Here is a 19,830-nt window from a genome sequence, read left to right as displayed (position 1 = left end):
CTGACGTAACACAGCTTTAAAACCGGTTACAGGCGGTATTTTCCGGAAAAGGCACGGCTTTCGACCGGCTTCATCCGGGTGTTATCGTCGGGCTAGGCGTCCATCCGTCGCTCGTTTCGCATTTAAAATTCAAATAACCGCAGATTTTTCCCGACCAACTTGGGCTACCAAAGTACTCTTTGTCGAGGAATATTTTTGCGTAATATCCACCGAGCGATTTGGTCACAGAGCGCAGCGTAAGATACTGCAGCTTTTGAATTTTCATTGTGTTCCGTTGACCTTAGCGTGGGCGGGTGTATTGGAAATACATTAGTGATTCGCGTATCTACTTAGTACTTACTACATGTTTTATTGATGAGTTCCTTTGCTGAGTTCGATCTTACGCATATATTACAAGTATACCCACTTAATAAGTTATATTTATTCGAAATAAACTTCAAACCCCATAGATAGCCTAAAAAGCTTACTTTTACTCATTCTAATCGTAACAATACAATGTCTAATAAAGTAGACCTGTGAGAGCTTTACGAGTAATTAATTAAATAAATTTGTATGAAATTAAGGTAAGTCGTCACATCGTTGATCGTACAATAGAAAGTGAAGCGGTCTGCGCGGGTGCGTTAGAAAGCGGCCGGCCCCGGCGCCGGCCGAACGAACATTCACGACACCGAGCTTGACGCATTCCTCATGTGTACCTACTCACAAGAATGCTATCCAACTACTTAGCTCACATACAACCTAATACTAACTTAATAGTGAACTTTGATCCTGAACCGATCTGCAATAAAAAACAAACACACCGATATAATCTCTGTTAACATTTATAGGTGCATATTATAGTTCAATAAAAAGTCCAAGTAATTACTCAGTGCCAATAAAATAGTTGTAATAAAACTTCGGAAGCACAACACTCTATAAACGAACGACTTGTATAATTTAATATCTAAACATCGCTAAACAGTCGCGCAGTAAACGCCGTCCAATAACCCCTCATTTGGAAGTTAACACTAAACTCGTTTGGAGTAACTTATTCCTCCCCTTATCGCGTTAGGTCGCTGCGACCCCACGCGGCTCGTCTGCCAGGTGCGTTAAGCCCCTTCCGCCGCAGATGCTTGTGCCCGTGGTAAAACTTACAATGAAAATGTGTGCCAAATAATTGTAGTTCACTGTCGCATTTTTAAAAAGGCGTGTTTTAAGAAATATAATTAAAACCTACATTTCATATTATACAAGCCTTTATAAGTTTTACTTTTTTCAATATAGCACACTTCAATGTACAACATTCCGAGATGATAACTATAAACTGAAAAAAAAAGAACTACAATAGGCTTTGTTTACACGATCTGTCCATTAAAACAGTCCGAGCTTACTTAATATTGTTAAATGTTTATTTAAATGCCGAATAGCGGGTAGAGTGCCCGTGACCGCGCGCGGTTAAGGGTTGAAAGCTTTCAAGTATCACTGTATTTTAACAATTAACGGGTCGTGTTCGGGACTGCGTACTATTATCTGTTGCTATGAAACTTACATAAACAAACTGGGTAATTCCGTATTATGATGGTAAACTGTTTATTATTTTAAAATCTTTAATCCATTTTTGTATGTTTTCCTAGTCTTGATTTTATTTAAACTTTTATTGCACATACATAATACATTACATTATGTTCTGTACAAAGGCGTGCTTGACCCAGAGTTTTGTTCTCTTTTATTGGGGTTTCTGATAACATTGACATGTTAGCACCATGATTTTTTGATTTCCATAAATTGTTATGCACATCATATTTTTTTAATTAAATGACTTGCATTTGCCATTCAGCTAACTTATGAAAAAGAGTAGTCTTTTTTACTAACTGTACTCCATAAATTCCATATAGTAAAAGAAAACAAAGTGTGAGTAAGACGAAATGTATAATTAGCGAACGAAAGTGAAAACATCGGGAGGCTAAAGACATAGAAGTGCTACAGGCAGGTTGCGTTGTCCAGCGACAGCGAGGGGCGCTGGGTGTTTGACCCGATAAAATATTTGCATACCCAAGGTCGACACACCACCTGCGCTTGTACTCACACTTGGCCGTGCAATTGACGCTCACTAATGGGCCTGTGAATGGGAAACTAATTGGCTGCCTCGCGATTTTCGGATTACGTGTCAATAAAAACTTTAACGGCGAAACGTCGAACTCAATAATATTTAATGGCGATAGTTAAAACCCCGTCGGCATAACGGTGACGAGATAAGTAATGATAACCACTAATTACACAGTTAACGGAAGCTGTTTCGAGCTGTGTAGGGGAAACGTGACTAGTTCTCAACTTACTGTATATTACGCACCACTTGACATTACACGAGAATGTAAACATATGATAAGTTATTCTATAATCATATAAAATGTTCAATCCATTAAAATCGAAAGTCTTCTTTTATATCTCTACCTGAATAAATGTTTTATGAATTGATTTTCATTCATACAGTAAATGACCATATCATTGAAATTATTTCTATGAATGTGAATACATTGAATTTAACTTCAATTTATTTGAATTTTATTGTTTTTGATCAAAACACAAAAACAAATAACAGGTTTCTTATAAATGAGTTAAGAAATTTGTCGTACCTCGTTGTGTGTTGCCGTCTTCTATACAATATCCATCTCTCATTCTATAATGCTGCTACGCGTCAACAGATTATACTTCTGTCAAATACTCAACTATCAAAATAAAAATGAAACCAACTAAAATAGCAACAACACAATATTTTATATTCCGCGTCTCTGTATTTACGTGATATCATGTTGAAAGGCTGCGTACAGCTGATTCAATAAATAAGGCTTAATATTATGAGGACATCATCAACATGAATAGCCATTATGAAAGCGCTTTATCCATAATAGCAGACGCATGTGTTCTGTGTGTTATGCTTCGGACGCTGCTTGTTCAACACAATTGACATGTTCCATAAAATATGTTAATTTAACATGGGAAATTTTTCAAAATAAAATGTGTGGTTAACTTTTTTTTGTTTTGATTTCTTCTTATTAACTAATAAAATAAAGTGTTTTCACTTTAACAATGTTGCTTATACATATTATTTTGGCTCTAGCAAAAGCATATCTCAAATAAACGATGAAAAACTACTTACAAAGTGAGGAACTCGTTACTTCGTCGCGTATAATCTCCGGAACATGTGTGGGAGCTACCAAATGATCTTCAGTTAATCTCCATATCAAAACTTCATGTTTTCTTATCGTCTTTTACAACTTAACGGAGTGTTGTTCGAAAGTCGTGCGTTATGAACTAACTCCATTCAAAAGCTTCAAGCGACGCATATAGTCGCTGCGATACTTTGGTATCGTGCAGAACTGAGGACTGCCTTCCGGGCGCGCCAGAATACCTCGGATCTTGCACCTTTGTCCCCCTGGAGCATTGCCAGTGACAATTTTAGAACAATTTCGAGGTCTCTGTGCAGTTTTCGTCCTGATTATGCGGACGATTAATTTCGTCCATGTTGGCTCGGTGGCGATGCAGATGTCTTATTGTTTTCACTTTGTTTCAAAGTTTGTTTACAAACGTACTTCTTTAACATCACGAGGTTTAGAGTTTAGAGTACCTACTTGCTTTGTATTCTGTAATATTAACAAACCCGGTAACACCTGCAAATTTTTTTTTGAACAAGATACGAGGCTTTAGTTTCGCAGCTTGTTTATAACACCGTATGACATTAAGACGATAACAAACAGTGAAACACCTCCCTTGTCTAAATTGCTAGCATTTCCCAACGAGTAAATAGTTATATATGAAATGACTTAAAAGGTATTCTCTCTTTCCAGACGGAGCTGTATGGCATAAAATGGCGTAAGCTCGTATGGGGGGAGACGAGCGGCGGCGGCGATGGGGAGGAGGGCGGCGCGCCTCTGGCAGACCCGGTGATCAGCAGCTATGCGCGCTGCCTGGCCGGCGACATCCTGTGCGTGTGGCGGCGGGTGTCGGCGCCGCCGCCGAACGACAACATCTACGACATGAGCACGCCCACGCCGCCGCCCCTCTCCCTCCGAGCCGCTAAAGAGCTATGGATATTCTGGTACGGCGAAGAGCCCGACCTGAATGGTCTTGTTGCACCCGAACTTATCGCCAGCCGTAAGTACTTCATGATTCATGTTATACGTAACCTTAAGATGCTATTAAAAATTCATATCAGACTTGTCTCTGATATCTAGTAGGTATTAGTAATCTAAAATTTCGTCCACGCGAAAACTATCTAAAATACGCTATACTTACACATATCTATGGAATTATAAACGACCTTGTCTAGTAGATAACAGTGTTCTAATTAAATAATAGTTAAACTGACAGGCGCTGCGTTTAGGCCTAGAATATAGGTAATAAAAATCATGCAAATAAAATATATAAATTACACAGTACAACATTACGCAATTTGAGCAGATTATCTTAGCAAGGCAGGCGACACAATGGCTCAAGTTAACAGCTCGTTAACCAAACCGAGAGACGTTGTATCGCGACAATTAACAGAAAGATTAAGATCTCGCGACGCTGCGACGTCAGGCCGACGACAATAGGGAATCCAGGAAGGAACCGGCCCGGGAAGAACTGAGCAAGTAATCAACGTAATGAATGAGTCTTGTAAGTCTACCCCAGTGTTTTATAGGTTGGTCGGGACTACATTTGAATTGGAAAGTACTTTTCGTTTCTCTTTCAAAAGTGTTTCTTGCGATGTGAAAGAAAGAAGGGTGTGTTATGGTGTCTTATTTTGGGAAATGTACGTTATGTAAGGATTTCGTCTGTGAAAAAGTATTCTATGCTTCCTACTTTCATTATGCTAAGTGGTTTCCCATTTTAATAATTTGTCGAGTACAATGAATGCTTTCCTATTAGCTTGTGTATTATGCTGTATTAGCTTTGTTCAGTTTTGATGGATTTGCTTGGTCGGCAAAATGTTCTTTCAGATTCGTTTAGAAAGTACATAAGCTACTGAAAGATCTTCATAAAAACGAAAATTAAAAGCTCCGCAGTGTTAACAGCACTAGCTGCTAGTTTTAACGAAAAGTTAAGTCGTTGCGAACCACTCTTCTAATTAAGTTTTAAAAAATAACACCAACTCCAAGGCCCTCTATTCCATTCCAGGGAAGCGCTAACATAAAATTTCATTTCTCTGGCACTGGTAATCCTGAAATCTTCATTTATATTTAGCGGTAGGTTTCGACCATAAGCACAGGACTGTGCCGCCCGCCCAATTTGCGACGAGACATGACCTCCATTTCGTCAGCCTTTTTAGTGGGCGGTTCTAAGGGACACTTGCCCCTTTCATTTTAAGTAAATTCGTGTTGCTTTAGTTTTCCTCGTGTATTCATGCTGAAAACATGAGTTTTTTCTGTTTTATTTTGTCATTAGAAGACGCGTTAAATATTTCTTGGCGTTGATGTCCTTATGTTGTAGAGGCCCAAGAAGTGGCCACATTTTAACCCTATGATGTTTATTGTCAGTCATTATACTCGATGATTCCCTGAATTGTCCAATATGATAATGTTTAAAACCTGCGAAAGGTATTCGATTGAAATTCATTTGAACTAAATAATTATCTCAAATAGTTTCTGTTTATTTTCTTCAGTCATATTTATATTTTACTAGCTGTCCCGGCGAACTACGTACCGCTTTACAGCTGAAGTACAATTTTTTTGAAATTGTTCCCTACTTTAAAACCGTTTAAACCTTCCCTGGAGTGCGAAGAATATTTCAAGACTAAAATGAGCGAGATCGGTTCAGCCATTCTCGAATTTTAGCGAGACTAACGAACAGCTATTCATTTTTATATATAAGTTTTCGTTTAAATACAATCGTAAGCTGATTAATATTCTAAATTTATCAGATATTTTTGTGCAAGTACATACATCATTATTATAATCGGTCAGAATGATTCCTATCGCCATAAAAATAATGTAATAAGTCTATCTGTGAATGAGTGAATTTGACAGATGGGAGTTTAATTTTGTCAAAGAAAAGTCATCTAGTTCGAAGTCACTTTTAAATGTATATAAAGGTTCTGTAAACGCACTAAAACATAAATTCTAGGAAACCCGTAGTAATTCAGCGTAGTAGACTCCGGCCTCGACATAATTTAGCTCTATCCGGTGCGGATATATTGTAAACGCGTTAAAAAAGTCTCTAGTCTCTGTTTGCATAAGGTTGTACACGCCATTATCAGATCGTTAAAACTGTTAAGTGATTGCTATGCAAAGTGCTGGTGGCCCTGGAGTGCACTATTTTGTTTTGCCGCTATTTTATCATATTTTTACACTGATTTGCTGGGCGTGGTGAAGTGGCTACATTTTTAAGTTTAAGAATAAGACAATTCTTCTTTATCATACTTAAGCATGATTTTTGGGATCAAACAGTAAATCAAACTGTCATGTCTACTAAATTTACGGACAAATTTGTATTGAAAATAGTTTGCGCATAGTTTAGAATTATTTGTCTTTTATTTCGATTTACGTATAATTAAATGGCAAAATAACATTGATCACTAAAACAGGAAAATGTCATAATATACTTACATTATGACTTTATGACATAAAATATATCTAAAATTAACCATGTTACATAGCAGTAACTTTTCGAGAGTGCAAAATTATTCCCGATAGAATTTGACCAGCATAAAAATTGAAATGTTAAACTAGAAAAGGTTATATACCTTTCCTCATCTATCAAATGTTTTTCACGAAGCAATTCGATTCAACAGGTGGTTTTGTTTCTCGACCGCAGTTCAGAGTTCGTGCTAGGATACGAATGACTTACTCCGCTCTGTGGAGGGTGAATGGAAGCTTACCTCTCGTATCTAATTTTTAAACGTTTTGATTTACAACTTTATATTCGGAACTGATGAAGACATGACTCGTTCATTTGTCATGCATTAATTATTACGTAGCCGCATTCATACTTCGCACGAAATAATAAATACCATGAGATCCATGGCACTGTCATCCTATTGAAAATAGTCATGAAATTACGTGAGCAATGACTAACGCACCATCAACGTTGTTCCAATGAAGAAGTTTTCCTCCTGTACTCTTATTTAAATCGGGCGGCGCGTGCGCACCACTCGCCGCGCCCTCTGGCGGGCAAGTTCACGCGCGACTGGTCGAATACTAAAATAGAACGTGACATAAATCTACATAAACGGTCTTTATTTTGGTCGTCGGCCATTGTTTTGGTTTGCGGCTTATGATTATCCACGCTATGTCAACGTATACGATACTTATTACTTAGTATAAAATAATTTATGGTCTAATTTAGCGGAAGGTCGAAGCGGCATCGTTCAGTTGATATGCTTACAAAGTTGTATGAAAGAAAGCTACTGTTTCACACCTTTGTTTCTAAAAAGTTTTATTTTTCTGAGCACTAAAACAGAACTTCTTTTGTCATTCAACTTTTGTTATAATTAAATTATGCTTAACAAATTTATTTTTAGAATTTTTGTTACAAGAAGTTACTTTGTATGCTTATGACCTCTTCTGGGAACAAAACATTATTCGAATGAATAAATAGCGGTAGTGTCAATTTTATAAATATAGGCTAAGAATGTTTGAAGGGAATGTATCAAAACTTATTAAAAATACACCTGAATTTGAATACCTTTGATAATATCATCTTACTTAACTTAGATAAGACTGATTGTCACACCAGTAACATAACGCAGTTAAACACACGCTGAATAAACGCCGAAGGTCAATTGATGATTGTATAACGCGACATTGACATTGCCCCTGCGCATAGTTTGTGTATAGCGCTATTTTATCCTTGCTACTGTCATGCTTGTTTAGCTGTATCTGTCATGAGGACGCAAGCGCCCTGCATAGCTTCCGAGTTTCGGGAATCTAGGACCAATAGTTATAAGCTATTTTCAAATACTGCCTTGCTTGTTTCTTCCGAGAGTATTTTAGTGTTATTCTTTTCTGATTATATTATAATACTTTCTTCGAAATATAGATGAACTAATAAATTTCTGTTACTTAAAAAGTATACTCAATTTAATTGGACAAGACTTATTAGAAGGCTTCAGGTCTGCGGGCCAGCCTGCCGTCGCCGTATGATTACGGAAGGTCCCGTCGCCGGCCGCGTCGTCGACTCAATTATTTCAACCTTGCGATTCCATTAAGTCAACATGCCACTCGATAGGTTGATACCCGCACTATAGATAAACACCTAATTGTATTATTTTTTGTTAATAACTTGTATGTGTATGAATATTTCATTGTTATTAAGCTTTCCTCCAGTTCACAACATGATGACTAGACAACCAAAATTTTCATGCTGTTGCTTACCTGGCACTTTCCTTTTACCGAAGTGTTGCATGGAACTATCTTTAAATTTAAGTTATCTGGGTCATTGCCTCCCTCCAGCCAGTCGCCAAAAACATAATAACACACTAGTTTCAATCGGAAATGGCACAGTGGCGTTAGACGACAGGAAAAGTTGTGTAATATCACACCTATGTGCTAAGTATAAGTAAACGTGTTATCCGCTCGGTTACGATCCGCCGCCGATACAGATGTTAAAAACTGAATGACGCCATTCGCGAGCGCGCAATCTACATCGGAACGCGAACGTTACTTGTTAGAACTTACCCTCCGCCAATCAATATCCAATTAAGTAAGGTGTGGAAAATTACCTATTTTCCAAGAAAATATTCTACTCCCAGCACTTGCTACTGAATTGTTTATTTTTACTCTTTTATCACTACGATTTTATCAGGGTCTCATTGCGAAACATATTCTTGACTTTGATTGTCTTCGCTTAAGCAGAGTTAATAAAAGTAAAATCAGTTTTACCACTCTTATATTATTGAGCTACAATGTAAGCAATAAGAATATTGTCCGTCGTAATATCGCCGCGCTCCGTGTCTCACAATTGAATCGAGCGTGGGAAGCCCGTATTATCTGCTACCATTCCTATAGGGTTTAACTACATGTTACATGCTAATATGTCTCTGTAAACACTGTCCTATCGGCGGTCAAAATCCTCATGCCGATGTCCTTGACGTAACATAGGAAGTGCTTTCAGATCGGCCTCACTGTCATGGCTACTTACTGTGCGAGAGTACATCAGCATGGCATGTTCATGTAGCTCGTTGAAACGCTGCCAACATCGCTAAAGGGCTGATTACGCATCTTGGATGTGTATAACGTCGATAAATTCAAATAATTGTGTCAATATGCATACAAATAGCTAGCTTATCCTGAGTGGTATGCTTCTACGAAAATTTATAAACGCGTGCCAATAATTCATTAATTCGCTGAAATGTTAGCCCTGTTATGCAATTAACTGCAGACAAAAGGCAATTGAACGACCATTAATCAATTCCCAAACCATATTAACGCGCGATTCATGTCACTCGCATACAAATATTGGGTTTTGCAATGTATTCACATTATACATTGATGGCGAGCTATTTTGGAGTGGAAACACTCGAGGATCGCGCTAAAAATAAATCCGTTATTACTACGATAAATCTCTCCCGGTCACCCAGTTTCCGCTTATATGGAAACGGGTACCGCAAGGACGTCACAGAGACATTTGTGTTTTTCTTTTATGTTTTATTCTACTCTTATAACCAGCAACCTATATGTCAAGGAAATAGGACACTGACAAATTACCCCACAGATTAGAAAGTACCGTTTAAATTGAAAACAAGACAATATTTCCAAATCTTGAAAGTTTTATTCTGCAGTTATTAGCAAACAATTCACACGCTAACTGGTTTCGGTCAGTTAAAGTAAGACCAGTTGTATATTTGACAGTGTTACTGCCTGCGCTGCCTACATAGTGGCTGGTGGGAACGTGGCTGTTCGCAGAGCTTCGTGCATAGTCGTGTGTATGCAAGCGGCGCGGTGGCGCTGCACACGAAGGTCGCTGTCGCTGAGTCGTAAGCGACGACTGCGGACGGACGGAAATAGCCGGACGTATGGCAATTTCCCGTACGTACCGGCCAGCAAAATACGCTTAACTTCACAATTAATTGTTTAACACAATCGCTGTGAACTTGAAGTCCGACTTATTCGTTGAATCTGACCGTTCTACCTATAACCAGCGATTATTGTTTCTGTAGTACTTTTAGAAATTGATTTGTTGCTTCCGGGGTTCTAGTATATTAATTTTGTCATGTAGCAATCCCTCTTACAATATCTATTTACTAGGGACTTAGTACAATCAAGCATTTATTAATTAAGTATACTGTCTTGAAATTAGAGTACGCTGATAGCTCAATTAACGAAAAGTACCTACTCACAACCACAACATGCCCTAAACCCTTATAAAAACAGAGATTAACACGTCTCGGTTGCATATCAGTCGTTGTGATCTCCATTTAATATTTAACCGTCCGGCGGCGGTTATAATTTTAGCGGGTACCACAGTTCCACGGTCGTACGTGAGCCTATTTGCGCGGAGATTAACGGCCTGACCCGCCGGCGGACGCAACAGCGGATAATCTGTTTAGGCCAACCCCGCGCTGCGCTGCAGGCTGGGGGTTGCAGGGGGCACGATTTGCGGACGCGGAACTCTGCCAGCCGACGAAGCGCGGATTTTGTTTTTTTACTACCCTACTGGTTCTTTTTTATTTTTTGGCTCGGCTTCTGCGGCAATACACGAAAGGATTAAAAAAAATAAAGTTCAGGGTGGTATTTTCATGGATTCGTTTGTTCTTCAACGTATACCGAAATATACATAAATGGGATCGTAAATTTACACATCAAAAGGGGACATGAAAATACCACTACAATAATACATATATCTCATGTTTACTATGAAAATTACTAGCTTCCGAAGACGCCCGAAGGCTACTTGGTACATTGTTTGGGCGAGGCACGTGGGTTGAGGGGTAAAGGGCGGCGCGCTAGCTCGGGGGTTAGAAATGTCACGTTACCCACCCCGTGTGGGCGTGCTCGCGACTCAGATGGAACAGCTTTATCGCGCAGCTAATTAAATTAATAAAGGTCATAGTAGTTCTACATTTACTTATTTACTCAAAAACAAATCGATTTAACATACAATTTTAAGATTATTCTAAAAATAATCCAGTTCTCCAATTTTGTATTCTCGATTAAAATTCTTCAATCTCATGATTTGGTAACGATATTAAAACGAAATATACTAGAATAATTTAAAATTACTTCAATACCTGCCTAATTTGTAAACAGTACTAAATTAAACGTAAACTCTACATCATTTAAACTGTAAATCTTAACACGTTAACCCATCCCATCAAAACACAAAACCTCAACCCTATTTGTGGAAGTCAACTCTATGAAATCAAATTGACCGTCCAATTACTGGTATATCTCAACACCTGGCAGGCAGGCGCATGCAAATAGCGGGCGGTGGGCGACGGTCGAGTTCAAGGGGTGTCAAGGTGCACCCCCTTGCGGCCCGCCCTCGCCTTAATTATTAATACACCAGCCATATACTAGACACTTTATCGCCCGCCCTGATCATACCGACACGCTTTTGTATCTCGAACATTTATTCGAACGAGAATATCGCCATTTGCACGATAATGACTTCTCCAGACTGTCGGTTTTGCGCCCTGTTTCGGCGCTTGTAATTCGAAAATGTACATGTTCGCTTGTATTTGTTTGAAGGGTACAGTCTTGGATCTAACCTTTTTGTTTTTTTTAGAGGTAGCTTAAGTCATCATTCAGCTAACAAATATATTTCGTTAATGAAATCAATAAATAATTTCGAAAATTACAAAAAGTTTCAGAACTAAGTTACAAACGTTATCCCAAATGGATTTGCGGGAACAGTCTAAAGGCCTTCCTTGGCAACACACAACTGCATTTGGTTCGTTTACCGTCTCTTAGTTCGGAAGCACTTGAACAATACAAAGGTCGGAGGCGGGCGGTAATCGGTCGACTGCATGGTACAGGCGGACGCGGGTACGGTTGCAGACGCGGGCGCGGCTGCTGCTATTGATCGCGCCCGCTGACCGCCTATTGGCCGAATGTAACCCCCACCGGCCGCACACCCCTAGTCACCCGGTCTAATTTCCGTGTCGACCACGTGTTCAACGACCTTCACAGAGCCGTGGCTACACAAATAGTTGTATGAAAACACGCACTTGTATGAAAATATTACTCGTGTACTCGCCGCGTGCCGCATTGTCATTTTAATATTGGTCACAGAAACTGACGCTACACAACCTTTTAAGGTATTAAGTTATTAACTCATGGTAGTCCTTCAGTACCCTTAAGCTTCGTTGTATTCCAGATATTAAGAATTTCAGATAATATGAACCTTTATTGCGATAATATTATGCAACTGTGTTTCACCATTTTAAAAAAGTGAAAAAGATAAATTACTTGAAAATGAAAGGTCTAAATTCTAAAAAGTTTCTTCTAAAGACTGAAATCGAACAAACCGTTGCGATAAAAACTGTAATAACGCATTTTCGTAACCGTATGTCGGAGCATTCATAACAGTGTATACAAACAGCGCGTCGATGGCGACACGCGATAAATTAGGTGTGAAGACGGCGATAAGTGCACGTCGCACGTACCGGCGCGCGCTTCCCGCCCTACTCGGGCCGCTGGCGCGCCGGCCGCACGCTGATCGATACCACCCCCGCACACAACACACCGATTTGTGTACAACCCCGCAGCCACACGGTTATTGATATTCATCTAAGAATTACGACAAATCTTAGATTTTAAAAGGTTTTGAAAACAAAAGTTTCATGAAAAATCCAAATTATTTTCCTTAATTACATGAATTGAAAATAATCGCGGGAGCTGGACCTACCGGCTTAATGTAAACCAAAACGAGCTTACAAATATCACACCAATATCTTTATATTTTCACATTTGTCAACGAAATATTTAGGGCACCCAAAAATAACTGAAGACCAGCACGACCTCGACCCTGCAGCCAATCACCGCTGTACGATATCTTTCAAACAAACACGCTGAACTAACAGCCGGCGTCGACTCATTCAAAATAATGACGAAGACAGCCTTATAATAACCGATATATCAATGATTACATATCCTTTAGCAGAATTGTCGCACAGGCGATCACACGCGCCATCTGCCATCTGGGCCCGTAACCATAATGTTTTCTTGGCTTTGCGCCAACATCTAGTAAAATTTCCCAAGTTCATTGAGTGGGCCAATACGAACTCCACTTTTAGTGTTATACTTCGAAACTTTCTTTCATGTTGTCCTTTGCGTAGTTTGGATTTAAGTTTAAGTCAATAATAAAATTCAGTTTTTCATATTGACCATTCAAATACTTAGCCTTACCCTTAACATTAATATGTATTAAAAATTAGATATGTACCATGTCTTCATGATACCTCAAGATCGCTACCAAGCCCGAATATATCTAGACTGGCACGGAGTGAAACGAGAGCCTGCCAGGACTTGTGCTCCCCGGGGGCACATGCTATGTCTTAATCCAGCGCAAAGTACACGGATCGGCGATAACTTTCATACTTAAACTACCCGGAATAAACACAAAGCATTTCTCACACTCACATTTGATTAATGTCAATATAATATACAATATCTCGAGTTATGCAACGTTAGAATCTATATAAATGGTATTTAGTTGTCAGAATAAATCAGCACTTGTTTCTCATTTAAACGCTTCAGTAATGCGAACGCAACAGGTTGTTTTGTAGGCTAATTGTGGACGCAATTAAATCGTTTCTTTTCGCCTTCGCCTCGGAGGACGACTCGTTATCCGTAACGAGCTCTACTCTAGATCTTTTTGTTCATGCAACATTGTTCACTTTAATTCTAAGTGTCTTATCGTTGCCGTCCTTTTCTGTTTTTCGTCGATCCCTGTCGAAGTCTCCGATCGCAATCTTTAAATCCTTCATAATTGGCGTATACTTTTTACACACATAATCGGTATCATTTGAAGTATCGAAAATATTTGAGTTTTTACTTTCTCATGTCTGTGGCCCGGTGAGGCGACTGGCTCGGCAACCCGTCTGGCCGGGTTTGCCCACGGTCAGTGCGGCGCGACACCTGATCCTTGCTGCACATGTCCCTTGTTCGTGGGTAACGCGTTATGTAGACAGATGTTCAAGGACTACTCGAGAGCTGGTTTGGAACCTCTCTTGCATTCGTACTTAACAATTTTTGCTTCCTTACGTCAATTGTCCTTTCTAAACACAAGAGCTTATTTTAATAGCAGCCAATTCCCGAAGCCTACTATTATTGGCTGGCAATAAACCTACGTGCGCTTACGCCGGCTCGCCGCCCAAATTCCTGACAATGGGCTTGTTGATGGCCGTTCACATGTTGCCGGCCTGTCACTGAACTCTACTGTTTTAAATTTCAACCGACGTGCTTAAACAGGTTTTTTCTTTTTATCATTATTCACCTATTTTAAGAATATAGGCACAGGAACAATACAATAAACTAATGTTACATTTTAAGATCGAAAATATGTATCAGATATTGAGGGTAACATCACCGCGAAACCAAATATAGAGTTTAATGTTAAAGTTTTTTTGCTTTATTCTAGATTTATTATCCATGATCGATTCCAACTGATATAGTTGGAATGCATGAAATGATGTCGGTTTGTGACGGTCACCATATCAGGTCGTGTTCCGATGCTGCCCCGCGCCGTGTCGAATGGGCTAGATGAATTATTTCACCTCGAGTGGTAGCGACCGGGGCGCAGTCGTTGACCCTTAGTGTGTCCGTTCGATGCCCGTGATACGCCCTCCACAAATAAGGGTCCTACTTAGGAATCTTTAACTTGGTAGGGTATTTCATCTAGATTATAATGTTCATGGTTGATTTTAATCTATTCTGCTGCCGAATTAAAGCGTTTGCTGTATATCGTTTTGTCATGATTACATGATTTTCTATGCACTCCAGGGCTTTTAACGTTCCCTTGAAATGTTTTCTGACGATTACAGATTTTTGACACGAAATCCTTAAATTTTACATCCCTAAACGTTGCCCGTCTGTAAACTATTCTAAGAACTTTATTTTTTCGGCTTGCACTATATTATAATTTATTAACTATGTACAGGTTTTACGATAAATTGTGCTACACTTGAAGTGTTATCTAATACAAACATTATCTAATCTTGGCTGATCTCTTTGTGATGTGTTGAGATAAGGCCGGTTTCTTCCGCTCGCCGGTGCGTACTTTAAATCACTATAATACTTGTAAACATTACATGTTTTGTTTCTCAAAAGGCTGGGCAAACTAAGCACAGCAAAACGTTACGTTACGCTTTCGCCCTAAAATTACCATATTGTTCCGCTTGACCATCTGAATTAAAAGTGTGGAAACAACCCGTTACGTTTATTAATTAGTACTTAGGGTCGCGTGGGTTGAATGCGCACGACTGCCATCGCGGTTATTGTGAGAATTGACTCGAGTGCTCGAGCAGTGAAACGCACGCGCAGACGACACTCGCCCAAACTTTCTAACTGTAATACAGTTTGCACTGGATAGACGCAGACGTGTGGTATAATTTTATGAAATATACTAATATAATGTGGTACAATACTTTCGGATTGTTAGTTGTGTGACATCATTATACTGTGTAATACTCATTCAACATACATTATACAAGCAATCCGACAATCCGTTGTTCCTTACCGTTACAATTTCATCATAACAGCCACCGTTACCCGTAAAGTCCTGTCCATTGAGTCTTCGCTACGAATCAAACAGTGCCAACTCATAACAATGTTGTCGATGTATGTAAGTTTTGCAATCTGCGTGGGCTTACTTCGAGGCCGTGGGAAACGCAGCTTCCTTGCCGTTTGACGCGTTGTCATAGTTTATAACGTAACGGTGTTACTGTCCCACCAAATGGAAGGTTGTGTCGACTTATGATTTCCTTGCAGTCGTCTCGGGATGTGTTAGAAAAGTAAATTCAAAGTGATGGCGTGTTGGATGTATAATAGCGTGATTTAGGCGCGAGCAAATACAATAGTGAATGTGGACCAGGTCAGATGGTTGTATGTGATGTAACTATGTAAAGAGTGCGCGTAAGAAGCCGGTGGCGCGGGGTTGTTGAACGTTCGATGCGTCCGCGCGTTGTTCGGCGTTTTATTAATAAAATGCTCGTGACGTGTATCGATGGGCGCACACCGGATCGGGCTATTTATTGATGCGCGTGCGCACCGCCCGCTAGCCGCGTATCGATCAGTGGCTCTATCGGTCGCTTTATTATTTTCCAATTTCAAACACAAACAGGGCCAATGTCTAAGTGTACCCGCCTTCACTCCGTACCGTTATTATCGATTCGTCTCACTTAAGTCATGTCTGACACCATAACAGTATAGCGCGGTGTCCATTATAGATTGCGACAAACGCCACTGATGTATTCGTGATTTTATACGATTGTTACAAAACACTCAATGCCTTTTATTTTATTGTATTCAAGCTCTTTGCTTGCAAATACGAAAGTTTACTACATGCCTGTTTCTCAGATTTCACCATAACATTTAGAAATATTTTTGAGTAGTATTTTCTTGGGTAAGTTTACATATTGTATAGTACTTTGGTGGGATATGTTATTAAACATAAAGTAAAATTGAACTAGAATTAATATAGACCTAGCTTAATATGGGCCGTGTTATTTTGTGTAATCCCAACCAAATTCATAGCTCGTTAATAAGCATTAACTCTTCAGGTATTTCTCATGAATCCGTATGTCATACTAAGATAGGAATCATCATTCATTTAATATCATATTTGCCTCAATATTCTCTACTTAACAGCAATATTTTCAAACAGGAGATTTTTCTGCTTTCATGTGTTTTTGTAACAATCCTATTTGGCGTCTGTCAAGTCACAATCCTCCCCACATCTCAGTCGCATCGTTACTCGGTCCTGACATAACCATTAGCCATCAAGTGGTGTGTCGAGTAGAAACAAAAGCTCGAGGGTGGGTCGTGCAGCTGCGTGTCTCGAGGCCGAGGCTCGCGCAGATGCCGAGATCCGCCCCGTTTGCTTGTACGTAACGACTGACGACAACTCCGCTGACACCATCTTGAAACGGATATCTGTATTGCTTTCAGGACTTTTGAAATCTAGAAGTACCTAGTATCTATTTCTCTGTTCCATGTAATGATTAATACAGCGATTTAAAAAAGTAGGTAGCAGAGCTTCCATACTTTTTCCAGTGTTAAAAGTGTAATAAATGAATCGTAAATATTACTAAACGAAGACAGCGAAACAATATTTAAGAGTGTTAGCGCTTTGGATTAGGTAGTATAGGGCTCCTGCGGCGTTGGGTTGCGGGCGGTCCGTGACGTAGGCAGGGCGACGCGCGTGTGACGTCACTCGCGCACGTGGGCGTGTGCGATAGAGACGACAACATAGCACTGCACAAGAGGGACGGAGCCCAACCCGCTGCCGCAGAGGGCGCGCGCGAATTGACAGATTTCCACGCGCTCGATACGATCTTGAATTACATTATCAAGCGGCGCCGAACCGGGTTAAATGCCCGTATCCGCCTATTCAATATGACTACCGCCCGCCCTTTTATCAAGACTTCTGAAATCTTTTTCGATTGTTCCTCTAGTGAAACTCGGGCAGATATCCTTCGATTAGATGGTGTAATAACCGGTTCCCCGGCGTTGTTAGTCGAACATATCCAGACACCGGCGGCGGCGAGTGCGTGGTGTGGCGGCGCGGCTCCCATGCTCGCGGCGTATCGCGGGCCGCGGCGAATGTTACCGCAGCGGTTAACCTCGCCCGCCGGTGGTTGTAAACAAAGCGCGCGGATTTGAACGCGACGTTGCCATGTCGCACCGCCCCGCGCCCGCTCTCTATGTAGCTGTCACTGATTGTTTACTATTTTTCGCCGGCAGCCGCTGCAGTATTTTGAACCTACTTTTTTCTCACTTCGTCCTGTTTTCATTCATGACATAAATCATAGTTTTATTGAACGATTACCTCGATTGTTGATACATGTTAATTGCGGTATAAATAGTTTGGTCTATAGATGACCTTTCAAGATCATTCTTATATTTTGTAATTATACTGCTTATGGAGCTTGTTTAATTGCCAACACTAAACAATAATAAACACATCAAGAAATTCAGTTGAAGTATCTACACCTGTCCAAGCTAACGACTAATAAATAGTCTTGCAAAGTACCCATTCCATAGTTTAATGCACGAACACGCTTTACAAACCAATCGTACATGCTGCCTGCGAATGTGCACTTAAACATAGTAGCCAAGGTCTTAAACTGTTTACCTTATTATCTTCTACGAATTGTTATCGATTTCTTTCCGATAAAAATATCAATAGCAGTTGCTTCTGTTTCTATAGTTGAAGTTTTCCGTTCTACCAGGTACCTACTTAATTATACGAAAGAAGCTGTAGCGCAAAATCTGAGTAGTCGGTGATGTTGCGAAGTGTGTTGTAAGTAGAACACGGCGGCTGCGGAGCCTCGGAGATTGTTCCTAACAGCGCGGTGCGAGAGAGACGCTACGAGCGCAGTCCACTCCGGCAGCGGCCCACGTGCCTAACGATAATGTTGTTGCGCTGTCACCGCCGCAGATAAATCTTCCCGCTCCGCTGTCTAACAGTAACAAGCCAATCGTTAGAGTCTGTCTGTATTGACTACGAGGCTTCGATGCGACATGCTCTATTATAGCTTATTATAGCATCTCACACAAAAGTTTTCTAATCCTAAGCATTTACAATATAACTCTACCAGTAGACAAGTTTCTATAAAATTATCAGTTGGCATTCAAAGCTAGTCTCGTCGTCTGTTATCAGTTTGTTATCGCCGGCATTAACATCAACGCGGCAGCAAACAAACAGTACTTAGGCAACAATAGTGATAATCGTATGGCGATTACTGCGTTCATATTGGCGAGTAGGCGGGTAGCGCGGCGGCGCGCGTCGTCTGCTCGCTATCGATCCCGGCGCAAGGTAGTGCCAACCACCGCCGTTACACCGCGACAAAATATGCGACCTTGAACCTTAAACTATCTTTATTATTGCACTCCAAACAAGTGCACTCGCATAGTCGCATAGCAACACCAACGAACCTCTAACGTAAATACGTTCAACAAACAAACACTGGACCGCGCTCAAACACAACATGTTACCGAAAAGTTCAAAGTGATGAAACTTCACACTTTTTTTCTATTGCATAATGCTTATTTCTATAATTTGAAAAGATTTTAGAGTCTTATCACATTATATAAAGCCAGGAAGCCGCATCTTATGTCCTCAACAACATCACTTCCTTAGCCAAAATAATTAGGCATGAAGTGGTCATCACATATTTTAGGTTATTGAAATTATAAAATGGAGAAAGCGAATGGATTGAATTCCATCGATCGATGCTGAAATCCTCAGTGGACTCTAATCGCGATGGTACCATGGAGCGGACCGAGTCGTGACTCGCTCCGGTATTCGAATATATCGGTATTCGTACAGTAAACGTACCGTTTGTTGCGTTAACGGCCTTGGGAGCTGGAGTCGATGGTGCCGAACCGACCGGCTCAATAATAATTGCAGTTCCTCTACGAGTAGCATCAACATACACACTAGCGGTACTTGACCAATCACACTACTTATCAGAATCTATGAGCTAAGCGTGTTACTAACAAGGTCTTTAAATTAATTATTCACATAATTAAAAGTAATGGACTTGGAAGCAAGTTCCCTTGCTTTAACGGGCGGAAAATATTTATAAACGTCAAACGTAGTAGCTAGTAAACATGAGAAGGTCAATCATTCCGCTGATCCTAATAAATTAAAACTATCTGAAGATAACTCTCCATCTCAAACCGTTTCCTATTCCATCTTAAGCTTACC

At 40.1% G+C, this 19,830-nt stretch overlaps 1 protein-coding gene across 1 annotated transcript in view; it reads left to right on the top strand.

The window, feature by feature from the left end:
- The window catches only part of LOC113508655 (mediator of RNA polymerase II transcription subunit 13), a 54,048-nt gene that overhangs the window by 11,522 nt on the left and 22,696 nt on the right, over positions 1–19,830 (top strand). Inside the window, exon 2 of the mRNA XM_026891735.1 lies at positions 3,825–4,131. Within this exon, the coding sequence (XP_026747536.1) occupies positions 3,825–4,131 (307 nt within the window). The remainder of the gene's footprint in view (positions 1–3,824; positions 4,132–19,830) is intronic.

The sequence above is a fragment of the Trichoplusia ni genome, chromosome 3 (assembly GCF_003590095.1).
Source record: "Trichoplusia ni isolate ovarian cell line Hi5 chromosome 3, tn1, whole genome shotgun sequence".
In the NCBI taxonomy this organism is placed as follows: Eukaryota; Metazoa; Arthropoda; class Insecta; order Lepidoptera; family Noctuidae; genus Trichoplusia; species Trichoplusia ni.
This window is presented reverse-complemented; position numbering and strand designations above follow the sequence as displayed.